Source organism: Cyanistes caeruleus, chromosome 27, assembly GCF_971803275.1.
Source record: "Cyanistes caeruleus chromosome 27, bCyaCae1.hap1.1, whole genome shotgun sequence".
NCBI classification, from domain to species: domain Eukaryota; kingdom Metazoa; phylum Chordata; class Aves; order Passeriformes; family Paridae; genus Cyanistes; species Cyanistes caeruleus.
Window position 1 is genome coordinate 5,094,344 of NC_141727.1, and position 16,081 is coordinate 5,110,424.

Below are 16,081 nucleotides of genomic sequence, written 5' to 3' on the forward strand. Positions count from 1 at the left end.
CTGAGGGGGCGGGACAGAAACACGGGCTTTGATTGGTTATCCCGGACAAGAGGCTCCGCCCACTCCCGGCGCCGCCGAGCGGGGCCCTGCGGGCTCCTTCCGCCGGCCCGGGCCCCCCGGTGGGGCAGAGCTGCCGGGTCCTGGCCGGGACCGGTTCCGCCTTTTCCGAGGCCCCGGTCAGTCGCTCCCGCTGCTCCAGGCCGCGTATCCGGGAAGTTCCCGAGCTCCGCGGAGCAGCGAGTCAGGAAGTTACTTTGGCCAGGGAGGGACGAAGCCCCTCCATGGCGCTTTGTCCTTCACAGTTCCGCTCATCCCCACGGGAATCCCAACACGAGTCACGATCCCCGGGCTGCCCTGACCGCCACATCCCGCCTCCAGGGCGCTGCTCCGAGGAGGAGCTGCCGGTGCTGCAATTCTCGGGGCTTCACACGGCGAGGGAGCTCTGGAAGCTCCTCCGCCGCCTGAGCCGGGCCCCGCCCGCACTCAGCATGGCGGGCTCGGTAACGGGCGGGCCCCGCTGGCCTCGTGCCCTTACAAATGATGGCGGCCGCCCCCCTCCCGGGGCCCGAATCAAAGATGGCGGCGCGCGGCGTCACTGCCGGCGGGGCCTGCCCGGCTCCAAGATGGCGCGCGGTCACGTGACGGGGGGTGTGGGCCGCGTCCCGGCGGAAGCGTGAGGGACCGAGCAGGGAACGGCGGCTGGCGGCGGCGGGAGCGGGGCTGGCGCCGCCGGAGCACGCGTGCCGCAGGCCGGGGGACACGGCTGTCACCACGGAGTCCGCCAGCGCCAACACCGCGGCGGCCACCGCCGCCTCGCGGGCCGCGGGTGCCGGGGACCAGGCAACCTCGCTGCCCCCGCCCAGGATGCAGCGCAGGAAGGTGAGCACGGCCGGGAAACGGGGGAGGCGGCCGGCGGGGAGACCGGCGAGCTCGGGCCGCTGCTTTCTACCCTTCCGCAGCCCCTCCGCGCCCTCGCCCGGCTGCGAAACCGGGGGGAAAATAGCGGCCTTGAGCCCCCTGCGCCCGCCCCCTGCGCGCTCCGATTGGCCACGAGCACGAGCAGGCCGCGCGCTGATTGGCCGCTCCGCCTGTCACTCACCCCCCACAACGGCCGCCGTTTCCCTTCCCCCGCGCCGGCGGCGGGGCCCGCCCCTCGCCGTTTCCGATTTGACGCGCGCTTGAAGAGCTGGCCGTCTATTGGGCACGTCTCGGTGCCGGGCTGGCCGCTGATTGGCTCCTGCTGCTGTCCATCGCCGCCCCCAACGGTCACCTCCCGGCGCGAGCCTTGTTTTTCCCTTCCCCCATCGCACCGCGGCCCCCCCCCGGTTTGGCGTTGCCGTGGGAGCAAGCCTGGCGCTGATTGGCTGCCGTTCGCTGTCAATCACGCGCGGAGGGGCCCGCCTTTTTCCTCCGCGAGCTGCCATTGGCGGGCCTCTCTTTCCATCCCGCCCCCGCGCGCTGTGATTGGCTGAGGCCGGCGCGGCTCCGCTGGGTGCAAAACAAAGCGGCGCGGGGGCCGCGCTCCCGCCACCGGCGCGAGGCCGCCCCTCCCTCCCCTCATGGCGGCCGCGCCCCCCCCGCTCCCCTCACGGTCGCCGCCATCGCCGCCCCCTCACGGCCCTGCCCGCCCGGGGCTCCCGGAGCCGCCTCCCGGCCCCCACCGGCACCTGCCGCCACCCCCAGACCCCCGGCGTCCCCTCACGGTGTTACGGTTGAACCGCACCTGGAAATTAAACACAAACCTGGTACGGGGGGGGGGAAACAAAAATAAAGGTTGTGTGTGCGAGTAACAACAGCTTAATAGTGAGAAATGAATTAAATACTGCGAAAACAATAAGTAACCGTGATAACAGAAAAAGAAAGGGCTAAAAATGCCAATTGCTGACCCCATTCCCACATCCACATTCCTTCCCCCACTTTGGGATAATTCCCGGTAATTCCTCCAGTTTATATCCTGGGAATGACAGTCTGTGCTGGGGAATAAACCTTTGGCCAGCTGGCATCACCTGTCCTGGTTTCCTTTTGAAACTCCTCACTGAGGGAGCAGGAGACACAGAAAGGGAAAGAATCCCTTAATTTAGGGATTTTATTCGTTTATCCCTGACTTGGGATAAAGCACACAGGTCACACTTCCAGCTGAAGCGGCTGGCAGAATGTGGAGAACACGGAATATTCTCTCCTTTTCCTGTTTTTTTTTAATCAATAGAAGTACAATATTTAATATAATTAAAATAAAGATTGAAAGGCAAGCGCTGTGTGGTGTTGCAGAGGAACGCGGGCAGCAGCTCGGATGGAACAGAGGACTCGGATTTCTCCACGGATCCCGAGCACACGGACAGCTCCGAGAGCGACGGCACCTCCCGGAGATCCGCCCGCGTCACCCGCTCCTCCGCCAGGCTCAGCCAGAGCTCCCAGGGTGAGGCTGGGCTCCTGCAGCCGGGAAAGGCTCATCCTGAAATCCTTAAACTGGGGAAAGGCTCATCCTGAAACCAGGGAAAGGCTCATCCTGAAACCGGGGATCCTTAAATCCTTAAACTGGGGAAAGGCTCATCCTGAAACCGGGGATCCTTAAATCCTTAAACTGGGGAAAGGCTCATCCTGAAACCGGGAATCCTTAAATCCTTAAAATGGGGAAAGGCTCATCCTGAAACCGGGAATCCTTAAATCCTTAAACTGGGGAAAGGCTCATCCTGAAACCGGGAATCCTTAAATCCTTAAACTGGGGAAAGGCTCATCCTGAAACCGGGAAAGGCTCATCCTGAAACCAGGGATCCTTAAATCCTTAAACTGGGGAAAGGCTCATCCTGAAACCAGGGATCCTTAAATCCTTAAAGTGGGGAAAGGCTCATCCTGAAACCGGGGGTCCTTAAATCCTTAAACTGGGGAAAGGCTCATCCTGAAATCTGGGATCCTTAAATCTTTAAACTGGGGAAAGGCTCATCCTGAAATCTGGGATCCTTAAATCTTTAAACTGGGGAAAGGCTCATCCTGAAACCGGGGATCCTTAAATCCTTAAACTGGGGAAAGGCTCATCCTGAAACCTGGGATCCTTAAATCCTTAAACTGGGGAAAGGCTCATCCTTAAACTGGGGAAAAGATCATCTTTAGACTGGGGAAAGGCTCCTCTTTAAACTGGGAATCCTTAAATCCTTAAACTGGGGAAAGGCTCCTCTTTAAACTGGGGAAAGGCTCCTCTTTAAACTGGGGAAAGGTTCCTCCTTAGACTGGGAAAAGGTTCCTGTTTAAACTGGGAAAAGGCTCTTCCTTAGACCAGGAAAAAGCTCTTCCTTAAACTGGGAAAAAGCCCTTTCCTTAAACCAGGAAAAAGCCCTTCCTTAAACCAGGAAAAGGCTCCTCTTTAAACCAGGAAAAAGCTCTTCCTTAAACCAGGAAAAAGCCCTTCCTTAAACCAGGAAAAGGCTCCTCTTTAAACCAGGAAAAGGCTCCTCTTTAAACCAGGAAAAGGCTCCTCTTTAAACCAGGAAAAAGCCCTTCCTTAAACCAGGAAAAGGCTCCTCCTCAGACCAGGGAAAGGCTCCTCCAGCCCCACAAGCAATCCTGCTGTTCCCAAGGGCTGGGGGTTCTTATCTAAACTAAGGGATCTCTGCTTCTCCAGCTGGGAGCTGGGTGGTAATTATGGGTTAATTAAGTTAATTAAAGCTGGAGAAAGCTGGTGTTGCTGCAGATTGCTCCAAGTGTCCTGAGATTTTATCAGTGAGGCCAGAGCGAGGTGACTTAGGCAGGACAGAGCCACAGGGTGTTGGTCAGCGTGGGGCAGGGGGTCCTGTGGGTGATGTGGTGTAACTGTGGTGTAACTGTGGTGTCCCCATGGTTCCCGTGGTGTCCCTGTGGTGTCCCCATGGTTCCCGTGGTGTCCCTGTGGTGTCCCCATAGTTCCCGTGGTGTAACTGTGGTGTCCCCATGGTTCCCGTGGTGTCCCCACAGTTCCTGTGGTGTCTCTGTGGTGTCCCCACGATGTCTCTGTGGTGTCCCCGTGGTTTCCGTGGTGTCCCCATGGTTGTCCCCATGGTTCCCGTGGTGTCCCTGTGGTGTCCCCACGGTTCCTGTGGTGTCTCTGTGGTGTCCCCACGATGTTTCTGTGGTGTCCCCGTGGTTTCCGTGGTGTCCCCATGGTTCCTGTGGTGTCCCTGAGGTGTTCCCATGATCCCCATGATGTTCCCATAGTTCCTGTGGTGTCCCCATGGTGTCCTGGTGCTGTCCCCATGATCCCTGTGGTGTCCCCATGGTGTTCCCATGATCCCCGTGGTGTCCCCATGATCCCTGTGGTGTCCCCGTGGTGTCCCCATGGTTCCCATGCTGTCCCGGTGCTGTCCCGGTGCTGTCCCGGTGCTGTCCCCGTGCTGTCCCTGTGCTGTCCCGGTACTGTCCCCGCTGTAACGGTGTTGTTCCCGCGGGAGCAGACTCCAGCCCGGTGCGGAACCCTCCGGCGCTGGGGCCGGACGAGCCGGTGTACTCCACGCGGAGGGTGACCCGCAGCCAGCAGCAGCCGGCTCCCGTCACCCCCAAGAAGTACCCGCTGCGCCAGACGCGCTCCTCCGGCTCCGAGACGGAGCAGGCCGTGGATTTCTCGGACAGAGGTAGGCGGAGGGGCCGGGCAGCGCCGTGAGGCTGCCGGGGGCTCTGCAGCGTCCCCGGGGTGTCCCGGGAGCTCCCCCCGCAGCTCCGCTCCTCCTCCAGACACCAAAAACGCTGCGGATCACGACGAGTCCCCTCCCCGCACCCCCACGGGCAACGCGCCCTCCTCCGAGTCCGACATCGACATCTCCAGCCCCAACGTGTCCCACGACGAGAGCCTGGCCAAGGACATGTCCATGAAGGACTCGGGCAGCGACCTCTCGCACCGGCCCAAGCGCCGCCGCTTCCACGAGAGCTACAACTTCAACATGAAGTGTCCCACTCCTGGCTGCAACTCCCTGGGTGAGGGCTGGGGGTCCCAAAAACGGGCTGTGGGGTGGGCTGGGGTCTGTTCTGGGTGTCACCATGTCCCAAAAACGGGCTGTGGGGTGGGCTGGGGGTGCAGCCTTGGGGTGTCACATCCCAATAACGGGCTGTGGGGTGGGCTGGGGGTGCAGCCTTGGGGTGTCACATCCCAATAACGGGCTGTGGGGTGGGCTGGGGTCCTGCTCGGGGTGTCACATCCCAAAACCGGGCTGTGGGGTGGGCTGGGGTCCTGCTGCGGGTGTCACATCCCAAAAACGGGCTGTGGGGTGGGCTGGGTTCTGCTGTGGGTGTCACATCCCAAAAACGGGCTGTGGGGTGGGCTGGGGTCCTGCTGTGGGTGTCACATCCCAATAACGGGCTGTGGGGTGGGCTGGGGTCTGTTCTGGGTGTCACATCCCAAAAACGGGCTGTGGGGTGGGCTGGGGTCCTGCTGTGGGTGTCACATCCCAAAAACGGGCTGTGGGGTGGGCTGGGGTCCTGCTGTGGGTGTCACATCCCAAAAACGGGCTGTGGGGTGGGCTGGGGGTCTGTTCTGGGTGTCACCATGTCCCAAAAACGGGCTGTGGGGTGGGCTGGGGTCTGTTCTGGGTGTCACCATGTCCCAAAAACGGGCTGTGGGGTGGGCTGGGGGTCTGTTCTGGGTGTCACACCCCAAAACTGGAGCCATGGGTGGGCAGGAGGGATGGAAACACAGGAGGTGTTCTGTGTTTTGGGGGTGGCAGGATAAGGAGTCAGACAGGAGGAGAAGTCCCAGATTTGTGTTTTTGCCAGGAGCAGCATTTCAGTCCCAGATTATTGCGCTCCCATCCCTGGCTGCTTTGGCTGAGCGCAAGAAAGATTTTCCTTCCTTGTTAAAGCAGGAAATTTCCTCCTCTTACCCCCTGTCAGCGACCTGAGCACGCTCCTGTGGGGATCTGCCCATCTTTTTCCACCTCTTTGGGGTCGTTTCTCACAGTTTTGGCTGTTTTTGTGACGCTTTGCAGGGCACCTGACCGGGAAGCACGAGCGCCACTTCTCCATCTCGGGCTGCCCTCTGTACCACAACCTGTCTGCAGATGAGTGCAAGGTGAGCCGTCCTCGCCTCCCGACGCCCTCCGTGGGGACAGAGCGCTGATTCTGGCACGAAGCGCTGAGCCCGGCCAGCTGCGGGCAGCGGGAGTGGAGCTGCAGCGCTGCCCTGGCAGGGACGGCTGACAGGAGGGGTGACAGGAGGGCTGACAGGAGGGGTGACAGGACGGGTTCACAGGACGGGTGACAGGACGGGTGACAGGACGGGTGACAGGACGGGTGACAGGACGGGTGACAGGACGGGTTCACAGGAGGGGTGACAGGAGAGGTGACAGGACGGGTGACAGGAGGGGTGACAGGAGGGGTGACAGGAGGGGTGACAGGAGGGGTGACAGGACAGCTGACAGGAGGGCTGACGGGAGGGCTGACGGGAGGGCTGACAGGAGGGGTGACAGGAGGGCTGACAGGACGGGTGACAGGACGGGTGACAGTACGGGTGACAGTTCAGGTGACAGTTCAGGTGACGGTACGGGTGACAGTACGGGTGACAGTACGGATGACAGTTCAGGTGACAGTTCAGGTGACGGTACAGGTGACAGTACGGGTGACAGTTCAGGTGACAGTTCAGGTGACGGTACGGGTGACAGTACGGGTGACAGTTCAGGTGACAGTTCAGGTGACAGTTCAGGTGACAGTACGGTGACAGTACGGGTGACAGTACGGGTGACAGTTCAGGTGACAGTACAGTGACAGTACAGATGACGGTACAGGTGACAGTACAGGTGACAGTACGGGTGACAGTTCAGGTGACAGTTCAGGTGACGGTACGGGTGACAGTACGGGTGACAGTACGGATGACAGTTCAGGTGACAGTTCAGGTGACGGTACAGGTGACAGTACGGGTGACAGTTCAGGTGACAGTTCAGGTGACAGTACAGGTGACAGTACAGTGACGGTACAGGTGACAGTTCAGGTGACAGTACGGGTGACAGTACGGGTGACAGTTCAGGTGACAGTACAGTGACAGTTCAGGTGACAGTACAGGTGACAGTTCAGGTGACAGTTCAGGTGACAGTTCAGGTGACGGTTCAGGTGACAGTTCAGGTGACAGGAGGTGCCTGCAGGTCTGTGAGCGGTTTTGCTCTCCAGGTGCGAGCGCAGAGCCGGGACAAGCAGATCGAGGAGCGGATGTTGGCCCACAGGCAGGATGACAACAACAGGCACGCCACCAGGCACCAGGTGAGCGGGGACAGCCTGCGCTCCCTCCCGCACATCCCTGGGGCCAGAGCAGTTCCTGCTGTCCCCTCAGCGGGCTGGGAGAGCCGAGCCGCTCCTCCCCGCGTTTGGCCGCGCAGCACCAGGAATTCCTGCGGAGCTGTGAGCTGCAATTTCCCTCTGAGTAATCCCTGGAGAGGCAAAGCAGGGCAGTGACATTTCCCGGTGCCTGAGTCAGCCGGGAGCTGCTCCCCAGCACGCAGCGTTGCGTGGGGAGCTCGCCCCGTCCCGTGGCACCCAGCCTGCGGTGGGAAGGGGAATTTCCTGCTGTGCATTCCTGCAGTGCCCTGTGGTTAGCCCAGCATCTGGTTCAGGACGGGGTTGTTTGGGGTGCAGGGGGATGTCTGGGGGGGGCTGCAGCCCCTCAGGGCCCCACCCGGGGTTTCTCTCAGGCCCCCACGGAGAGGCAGCTGCGCTACAAGGAGAAGGTGGCCGAGCTGAGGAAGAAGAGGAACTCGGGGCTGAGCAAGGAGCAGAAGGAGAAATACATGGTAAAAAGCAGGGATTTTATCCTTCCCACCCTTCCCGGGGTGGGATTTGGCTCTCCCAGCCATCCTGCAGCATTCCCAGCTAGAAGAGCTGCAGGATCCAGCGGCTCAGCAGCCAAACTCCCGGCCTTTGGTTTTCCAGGAGCACAGACAAACCTATGGCAACACCAGGGAGCCTCTCCTGGAGAACCTGACCAGCGAGTACGACCTGGAGCTGTTCCGGAGGGCTCAGGCACGCGCCTCCGAGGACCTGGTGAGATCCGTCCTGGGACCTGGGGCAGCTCCAGGGCCGGGGGTGAGCTCCAGCCATCCCCAGGGAGAGCTGGAGGAGCAGCTGGGGCTGAGCTCTGCGCTCAGGAATGTGAGGTGACATTCCAGGGGTGCTGCCAGGGGACGGTGACAGCTCCGGCTTCCCTGCCCAGGGCTGCTGACGACAAAAGCAGCTCAGCCTCAGCCCGTGGCTGAGTTCACAGCCTGGTGTTGCTGAAACTCCTGAGCAGCTTCCCAAAGCCACATCCCATTCCAGAGAGGGATCAAACGATGCTTTGATGCTTTCCTGGGACAGCTGGGGTACCTGGGGCAGGGCCTTGGGCCGTGTCACGGAGCCACAGAACGATCCGGGCTGGAAAAGCCCTGTGAGATCATCGAGTGCCACCCGTGCCCTGACCACCACCTTGTCACCGAGTGCCACATCCAGGCTTCCCAAACGCCTCCAGGGATGCTGACCCTTCCCTGGGCAGCCCCTTCCACTTCCCATCCCTTTTTCTGGGAAGAAATTCCTCCTGGGGTGCAGCCCAAAGGTGTCCCAGCACAGCCTGGAGCCGTGTCCTGTTGTTCCCTGGGAGCAGAGCCTGGCTGCCCCCTCCTGTCAGGGGTTATGGAGAGCCTGGGGTGTCCCCTGCCCCTTTTCTCCAGGATAAACACCCCCAGCTGCTCCTCACCGCACTCGTGAGGCTCCCTGGGGATCAGGACAGCACCGGGGAGCGGCGAGGAGCCGTAGGAATTTAACAACAGACGAATTTACAGGACCAAAACCCGATTTCCTCCGGGAAAACAAATCCCTGTTGTCCTCCAGCTGCCTTGATTGGATTTTTTGTGTGACCCTGTGTTTCCCCCGGGGCAGGAGAAGCTGAGGCTGCAGGGGCAGATCACCGAGGGCAGCAACATGATCAAGACCATCGCGTTCGGGCGCTACGAGCTGGACACGTGGTACCACTCGCCCTACCCCGAGGAGTACGCGCGCCTCGGCCGCCTCTACATGTGCGAGTTCTGCCTCAAGTACATGAAGAGCCAGACCATCCTGCGCCGGCACATGGTGAGGGGAGGCTCATTCCTGCTGGGAATCCTGCTGTGGGAGCAGGGAGGGGTCATTCCTGCTGGGAATCCTGCTGTGGGAGCATTGAGGGGTCATTCCCGCTGGGAATCCTGCTGTGGGAGCAGGGAGGGGTCATTCCTGCTGGGAATCCTGCTGTGGGAGCATTGAGGGGTCATTCCTGCTGGGAATCCTGCTGCGGGACTGGGGAGGGGTCATTCCCGCTGGGAATCCTGCTGCGGGAGCATTGAGGGGTCATTCCCGCTGGGAATCCTGCTGTGGGAGCATTGAGGGGTCATTCCTGCTGGGAATCCTGCTGAGGGACTGGGGAGGGGTCATTCCTGCTGGGAATCCTGCTGTGGGACTGGGGAGGGGTCATTCCTGCTGGGAATCCTGCTGTGGGACTGGAATGGGGTCATTCCTGCTGGGAATCCTGCTGAGGGAGCAGGGAGGGGTCATTCCTGCTGGGAATCCTGCTGAGGGAGCATTGAGGGGTCATTCCTGCTGGGAATCCTGCTGAGGGAGCATTGAGGGGTCATTCCTGCTGGGAATCCTGCTGAGGGACTGGGGAGGGGTCATTCCTGCTGGGAATCCTGCAGGCCAGGATCATTCCTGCTGGGAATCCTGCAGGCCAGGATCATTCCCATTGGGAATCCTGCAGGCCAGGATCATTCCTGCTGGGAATCCTGCAGGCCAGGATCATTCCTGCTGGGAATCCTGCAGGCCAGGATCATTCCTGCTGGGAATCCTGCAGGCCAGGATCATTCCTGCTGGGAATCCTGCAGGCCAGGATCATTCCATTGGGAATCCTGCAGGCCAGGATCATTCCCAGTGGGAATCCTGCAGGCCAGGATCATTCCATTGGGAATCCTGCAGGCCAGGATCATTCCCAGTGGGAATCCTGCAGGCCAGGATCATTCCCAGTGGGAATCCTGCAGGCCAGGATCATTCCTGCTGGGAATCCTGCAGGCCAGGATCATTCCCAGTGGGAATCCTGCAGGCCAGGATCATTCCTGCTGGGAATCCTGCAGGCCAGGATCATTCCATTGGGAATCCTGCAGGCCAGGATCATTCCTGCTGGGAATCCTGCAGGCCAGGATCATTCCTGCTGGGAATCCTGCAGGCCAGGATCATTCCCAGTGGGAATCCTGCAGGCCAGGATCATTCCCAGTGGGAATCCTGCAGGCCAGGATCATTCCCAGTGGGAATCCTGCAGGCCAGGATCATTCCCAGTAGGAATCCTGCAGGCCAGGATCATTCCATTGGGAATCCTGCAGGCCAGGATCATTCCCAGTAGGAATCCTGCAGGCCAGGATCATTCCCAGTGGGAATCCTGCAGGCCAGGATCATTCCCAGTGGGAATCCTGCAGGCCAGGATCATTCCTGCTGGGAATCCTGCAGGCCAGGATCATTCCCAGTGGGAATCCTGCAGGCCAGGATCATTCCCAGTGGGAATCCTGCAGGCCAGGATCATTCCTGCTGGGAATCCTGCAGGCCAGGATCATTCCTGCTGGGAATCCTGCAGGCCAGGATCATTCCTGCTGGGAATCCTGCAGGCCAGGATCATTCCCACTGGGAATCCTGCAGGCCAGGATCATTCCTGCTGGGAATCCTGCAGGCCAGGATCATTCCCAGTGGGAATCCTGCAGGCCAGGATCATTCCTGCTGGGAATCCTGCAGGCCAGGATCATTCCCAGTGGGAATCCTGCAGGCCAGGATCATTCCCACTGGGAATCCTGCAGGCAGGGCTCATCCCCTGCCGCGGGAGCAGCGGTGACAGCCGCTCTCGGTGTCCCTGTCCCAGGCCAAGTGTGTGTGGAAGCACCCCCCTGGGGACGAGATCTACCGCAAGGGCTCCATCTCCGTCTTCGAGGTGGACGGCAAGAAGAACAAGGTGAGCTGGGGTTCCTGCTGGATCTGGGGTTCTGCAGGAGCTGGGGTTCCTGCTGGATCTGGGGTTCCTGCAGGGCTGGGGTTCCTGCTGGATCTGGGGTTCCTGCAGGGCTGGGGTTCCTGCTGGATCTGGGGTTCCTGCTGGATCTGGGGTTCCTGCTGGATCTGGGGTTCTGCAGGAGCTGGGGTTCTGCAGGAGCTGGGGTTCTGCAGGAGCTGGGGTTCCTTCAGGAGCTGGGGTTCCTGCAGGGCTGGGGTTCCTGCAGGGCTGGGGTTCCTGCTGGATCTGGGGTTCCTGCAGGGCTGGGGTTCCTGCAGGGCTGGGGTTCCTGCTGGATCTGGGGTTCCTGCTGGATCTGGGGTTCTGCAGGAGCTGGGGTTCCTGGAGGGGCTGGGGTTCCTGCTGGGGCTGGGGTTCCTGCAGGGCTGGGGTTCTGCAGGACTGGGGTTCCTGCTGGGGCTGGGGTTCTGCAGGACTGGGGTTCCTGCTGGATCTGGGGTTCCTGCTGGATCTGGGGTTCCTGCTGGATCTGGGGTTCTGCAGGAGCTGGGGTTCCTGCAGGGCTGGGGTTCTGCAGGACTGGGGTTCCTGCTGGGGCTGGGGTTCCTGCAGGGCTGGGGTTCCTGCAGGAGCTGGGTTTCTGCAGGGCTGGGGTTCCTGCAGGGCTGGGGTTCTGCAGGGCTGGGGTTCCTGCAGGGCTGGGGTTCTGCAGGGCTGGGGTTCCTGCTGGATCTGGGGTTCCTGCTGGATCTGGGGTTCTGCAGGGCTGGGGTTCCTTCAGGAGCTGGGGTTCCTGCAGGGCTGGGGTTCCTTCAGGAGCTCCTCTGTGTCTCACACACCCAGCCCTGTCCACTTCCAGCACCGATGGAATTGTTTCCTGGCACAGCCGCTCTGATATCCTGAATTATTCTTTATTTTTTTTGTCCTTTCCCCGGTGGTTTTGCTCACGTTTGGGCTCTGCCACTGGAATAAACACCTCTTTCCTTTTTTTGTGCCCAGATCTACTGTCAGAACCTGTGTCTGCTGGCAAAGCTTTTCCTGGACCACAAAACCCTTTATTACGACGTGGAGCCCTTCCTGTTCTACGTCATGACAGAGGCCGACAACACCGGCTGCCACCTGATCGGCTATTTCTCCAAGGTCAGCGGCAAACCTGCACCTCCCACCTCAGAAAACCGGGATTCCAGCCCTGGATCCCTTCTGCAGCCTCAGCTTTTGCTGCTTTTGGGAGCTGATAAAGCTTGCTGAGGGGCTGCAGGTGCTGTGCTGCCCCCAGCAAACCCAAACCAGCTCCAAGGGGTTGGTGCTGCCGGGGAGCAGAGTGCTGTCTCCGTCAGGGACAAGGAAATCGGGAGAAAAACACATCAAAATAAATATTAAATATAATTTGTGGGGGTTTTTTTAATGCCAAAACACTTAAAAGGAATAAAAACTCTGAGTTCTGCCCTTTCTCCCTGCCCCTTTCCAGGAGAAGAATTCCTTCCTCAACTACAACGTGTCCTGCATCCTGACCATGCCCCAGTACATGAGACAGGGCTACGGCAAAATGCTCATCGACTTCAGTAAGTGCTGGGGGCCAAATCCCGGGGGAAAATTCCTCCAGGAGACCTCCCCTGCCCTCTGCTGCGGGCTCAGCTTTCACCCTGGCTCGTTCTGAGGGGTCTGGGTGGTTTTTAACCTTTTTTAGGCTATTTGCTGTCGAAGGTGGAGGAGAAGGTGGGCTCCCCCGAGCGTCCCCTGTCCGACCTGGGCCTCATCAGCTACAGGAGCTACTGGAAGGAAGTTCTGCTGCGCTACCTGCACAACTTCCAGGGCAAGGAGATCTCCATCAAAGGTCAGGGCTTCTTCTGGGAGCCTCCCTGGCCCGCCTCACCCACCCCAAGAGTTTGTGGGAATATTCCTGTGGTTGGGCAGGGCTCCTTCCCACCCCTGCCACCAGCAAAGATGGGTTTTTTGAAATTTTTTGGAAGTTTTTTGGAAGGATGAGTTGGCTGTTTTGTGGAAAAAACAAAACAAAACAAGAGTTTTGCAAAGATTCAGCAAAAAGCTTCATCCAGCTGTGTATTAAAGTGTTGATTTTAACAAGAAATTACAGCTCCAGCAGCCAATATTGAGAATATTTGGCCTTCTTTTAATGGCATTTCTCTGCTGGTGGCACGTGGGAGGACGTGGAATTTCCTGGGGATGCAGGAAATCAGGATTGCATCTTTTACAGAGGATTTCCTACAGATCCCAAAGCCCTGCGCTGCTGCCTGTGCCTGCCCCACGTTTCTGAGGGGCTGCCCCACGTTTCTGAGGGGCTGCCCCACATTTCTGAGGGGCTGCCCCACATTTCTGAGGGGTTGCCCCACATTTCTCCAGGGCTGCCCCACGTTTCTGAGGGGCTGCCCCACGTTTCTGAGGGGCTGCCCCACGTTTCTGAGGGGTTGCCCCACATCTCAGCGGGGTTGCCCTGGGCCATGCCGGGGGCCGGGGGCAGTTTGGGGGCCGGGGGCAGTTTGGGGGCCGGGGGTGGTTTGGGGGCCAGGAACAGTTTGGGGCTGGGGGCAGTTTGGGGGCTGGGGGCAGTTTGGGGGCTGGGGGCGGTTTGGGGCAGTTTGGGGGCAGTTTGGGGCTGGGGGCAGTTTGGGGCTGGGGGCAGTTTGGGGGCCGGGGGCGGTTTGGGGGCCAGGAGCAGTTTGGGGGCCAGGAGCAGTTTGGGGGCTGGGGGCAGTTTGGGGGCCGGGGGCAGTTTGGGGGCAGTTTGGGGGCAGTTTGGGGGCTGGGGGCAGTTTGGGGGCTGGGGGCGGTTTGGGGGCAGTTTGGGGCCGGGGGCGGTTTGGGGGCCAGGAGCAGTTTGGGGTTTGGGGGCCAGGAGCAGTTTGGGGTTTGGGGGCCAGGAGCAGTTTGGGGTTTGGGGGCCAGGAGCAGTTTGGGGTTTGGGGGCGGTTTGGGGGCTGGGGGCGGTTTGGGGCTGGGGGCTGTTTGGGGGCAGTTTGGGGGCCAGGAGCGGTTTGGGGCTGGGGGCAGTTTGGGGGCCAGGAGCAGTTTGGGGTTTGGGGTTTGGGGGCGGTTTGGGGGCCAGGAGCAGTTTGGGGTTTGGGGGCAGTTTGGGGGCTGGGGGCCAGGAGCAGTTTGGGGTTTGGGGGCAGTTTGGGGGCGGTTTGGGGGCCAGGAGCAGTTTGGGGTTTGGGGTTTGGGGGCAGTTTGGGGGCCAGGAGCAGTTTGGGGTTTGGGGTTTGGGGGCGGTTTGGGGGCCAGGAGCAGTTTGGGGTCTGGGGGCAGTTTGGGGGCAGTCTGGGGGCTCTGGGCGGGCTCTGAGCCGGGCTGTGCGTGCAGAGATCAGCCAGGAGACCGCGGTGAACCCCGTGGACATCGTCAGCACCCTGCAGGCCCTGCAGATGCTCAAGTACTGGAAGGGCAAACACCTGGTCCTCAAGAGGCAGGTGAGCCTGGGGGGATCTCCTTCCTCCTCGGGGATTGCTGGGAGCCTCCTCCTCCTCCTCCTCCTCCTCATCATCTCCAGCTGGGGCAGGACGTGGGCTGTCCTGCTGCTGTCCTGCTGGCCTTCTGTCCTGCTGTCCTGCTGTCCTTCTGTCCTGCTGCTGTCCTGCTGTCCTGCTGTCCTGTCCCTCTGCTGTCCCCCTGCTGTCCCTCTGCTGTCCTGCTGCTGGCCTTCTGTCCTTCTGTCCTGTCCCCCTGCTGTCCTCCTGTCCCTCTGCTGTCCCTCTGCTGTTTTTTTCATGGGTTTTTGGTATTTTTTTGGTGTCGTTTTGGTGTTGCTTTGCTGTTCCTGTGCTGGTGTTTTGGTGTAGTTTTGGTGTAGTTTTGGTGTCGTTTTGCCCTTGTTTTTGCCCTTGTTTTGCCCTTGTTTTGCCCTTGTTTTTGCCCTTGTTTTGCCCTTGTTTTGCCCTCGTTTTGCCCTTGTTTTGCCCTTGTTTTGCCCTTGTTTTGCCCTTGGTTTTGCCCTTGTTTTTGCCCTTGTTTTGCCCTTGTTTTGCCCTCGTTTTGCCCTTGTTTTGCCCTTGTTTTGCCCTTGTTTTGCCCTTGTTTTGCCCTTGTTTTGCCCTTGTTTTTGCCCTTGTTTTGCCCTTGTTTTGCCCTCGTTTTGCCCTTGTTTTTGCCATTGTTTTGCCCTTGTTTTTGCTGTTCTTTTGCCCTTGTTTTGCCCTTGTTTTGCCCTTGTTTTGCTGTCGTTTTGCCCTTGTTTTGCCGTCGTTTTGCCGTTCCTGCACTGTTCCTTTGCGGCACTCACAGCTGATCCACCCTGCCCTCGGTGGCCGCGTCCCGCGGGCGATTCCCGCCGGGATCAGCCCTGAGCCGCCTCCTGCTCTCCCCAGGACCTGATCGACGAGTGGATCGCCAAGGAGGCCAAGAGATCCAACAGCAACAAGACCATGGATCCCAGCTGCCTCAAGTGGACCCCTCCCAAGGGCACCTAAGCGTCCCCAGGGCCGGGCCCGGTGCCGCCCTGCCCGGCGTCCCCACAGTTCTGAGGAACTCGGATGTTTCGGCCTCAGTGAGGCCGTGTGAGGACTGGAAGTGTCTGGGAGCCCCAGGGAGCCGAGGAGCTCCGATTGCTGGGCCTGTCCCTGCTGTCCCTGCTGTCCTGCTCCATCCTCCCGTCCCTCCTGCAGCTCAGCCGGCTGCCAGCGCTTCCCTGGAGCTGCTCCCGTCCCGTTCCACATCCCAGATAGCTTTAGTGGGATCGTCTCCCCCCTCCTGCAGCAGTTTGCCCTGGGATCCAGCAGATCTTCGCTTAGTTCCTGTTGTACAGCCAGAATTGCAGCCGAGGCAGGGGCGGGGTGTTCCCGTCACCCCCTCCCGGAGCCACCACAGCCCTGCTGGAAGCACCTCTGGATCAAAATTGCTGTTTTTTCCTGGTGTGTATCCCCTGGAATTGCTGAGTTCCTGTACATAAACAGCCTGCTGAGTGTGTTTCCCTGCAGATGTTTTTCCCAGAGCAGCCTTCCTGCAATTGCAGGTCCCTTTTTCCTCCCCTCCAGGCTGAAGGAATCCAAACTTTGTCCTTCTCCAAAGAGCCACAGGAACTCCCCAGCACCGGTTCCAGGGAGGGATGGATTCCCTGGAAAAGCCAAAAAAAAAAAAACAAAAAAAAAGCTTTGATTCCTCCCCTGCCATCAGCAGAAATATCCTGGAATC

The 16,081-nt window shown here is 59.9% G+C and overlaps 1 protein-coding gene across 2 annotated transcripts; it reads left to right on the forward strand.

The window, feature by feature from the left end:
- The first annotated feature begins 475 nt into the window (after positions 1–475).
- On the forward strand, positions 476–15,866 carry KAT7 (lysine acetyltransferase 7). Of its 2 annotated transcripts, none has more exons than XM_086864055.1 (15): positions 476–879; positions 2,269–2,416; positions 4,422–4,598; positions 4,699–4,938; positions 5,946–6,028; positions 7,120–7,209; positions 7,638–7,736; positions 7,876–7,986; positions 8,857–9,048; positions 10,850–10,939; positions 11,939–12,079; positions 12,408–12,501; positions 12,627–12,773; positions 14,258–14,364; positions 15,259–15,866. In XM_086864055.1, exons 1-15 carry the CDS (start codon positions 865–867, stop codon positions 15,358–15,360), a joined length of 1,836 nt encoding a protein of 611 aa, XP_086720181.1. In that variant the 5' UTR covers positions 476–864; the 3' UTR covers positions 15,361–15,866. The 2 variants fall into 2 exon arrangements, with proteins under 2 accessions (XP_086720181.1, XP_086720180.1); XM_086864054.1 differs by lacking the exon at positions 476–879 and adding an exon at positions 1,256–1,745.
- The last annotated feature ends 215 nt before the right edge of the window (positions 15,867–16,081 follow it).

What these genes read in the sequence shown, in the direction of transcription:
- KAT7 (XM_086864054.1), top strand. Translation starts at nt 1,560, where the DNA reads ATGGCGGCCGCGCCCCCCCCGCTCCCCTCACGGTCGCCGCCATCGCCG. An exon ending in AGCAGAAGGAGAAATACATG is followed by an intron (nt 7,737 to 7,875) that starts GTAAAAAGCAGG and finishes TTGGTTTTCCAG; the next exon opens with GAGCACAGACAAACCTATGG. An exon ending in CAAGGAGATCTCCATCAAAG is followed by an intron (nt 12,774 to 14,257) that starts GTCAGGGCTTCT and finishes CTGTGCGTGCAG; the next exon opens with AGATCAGCCAGGAGACCGCG.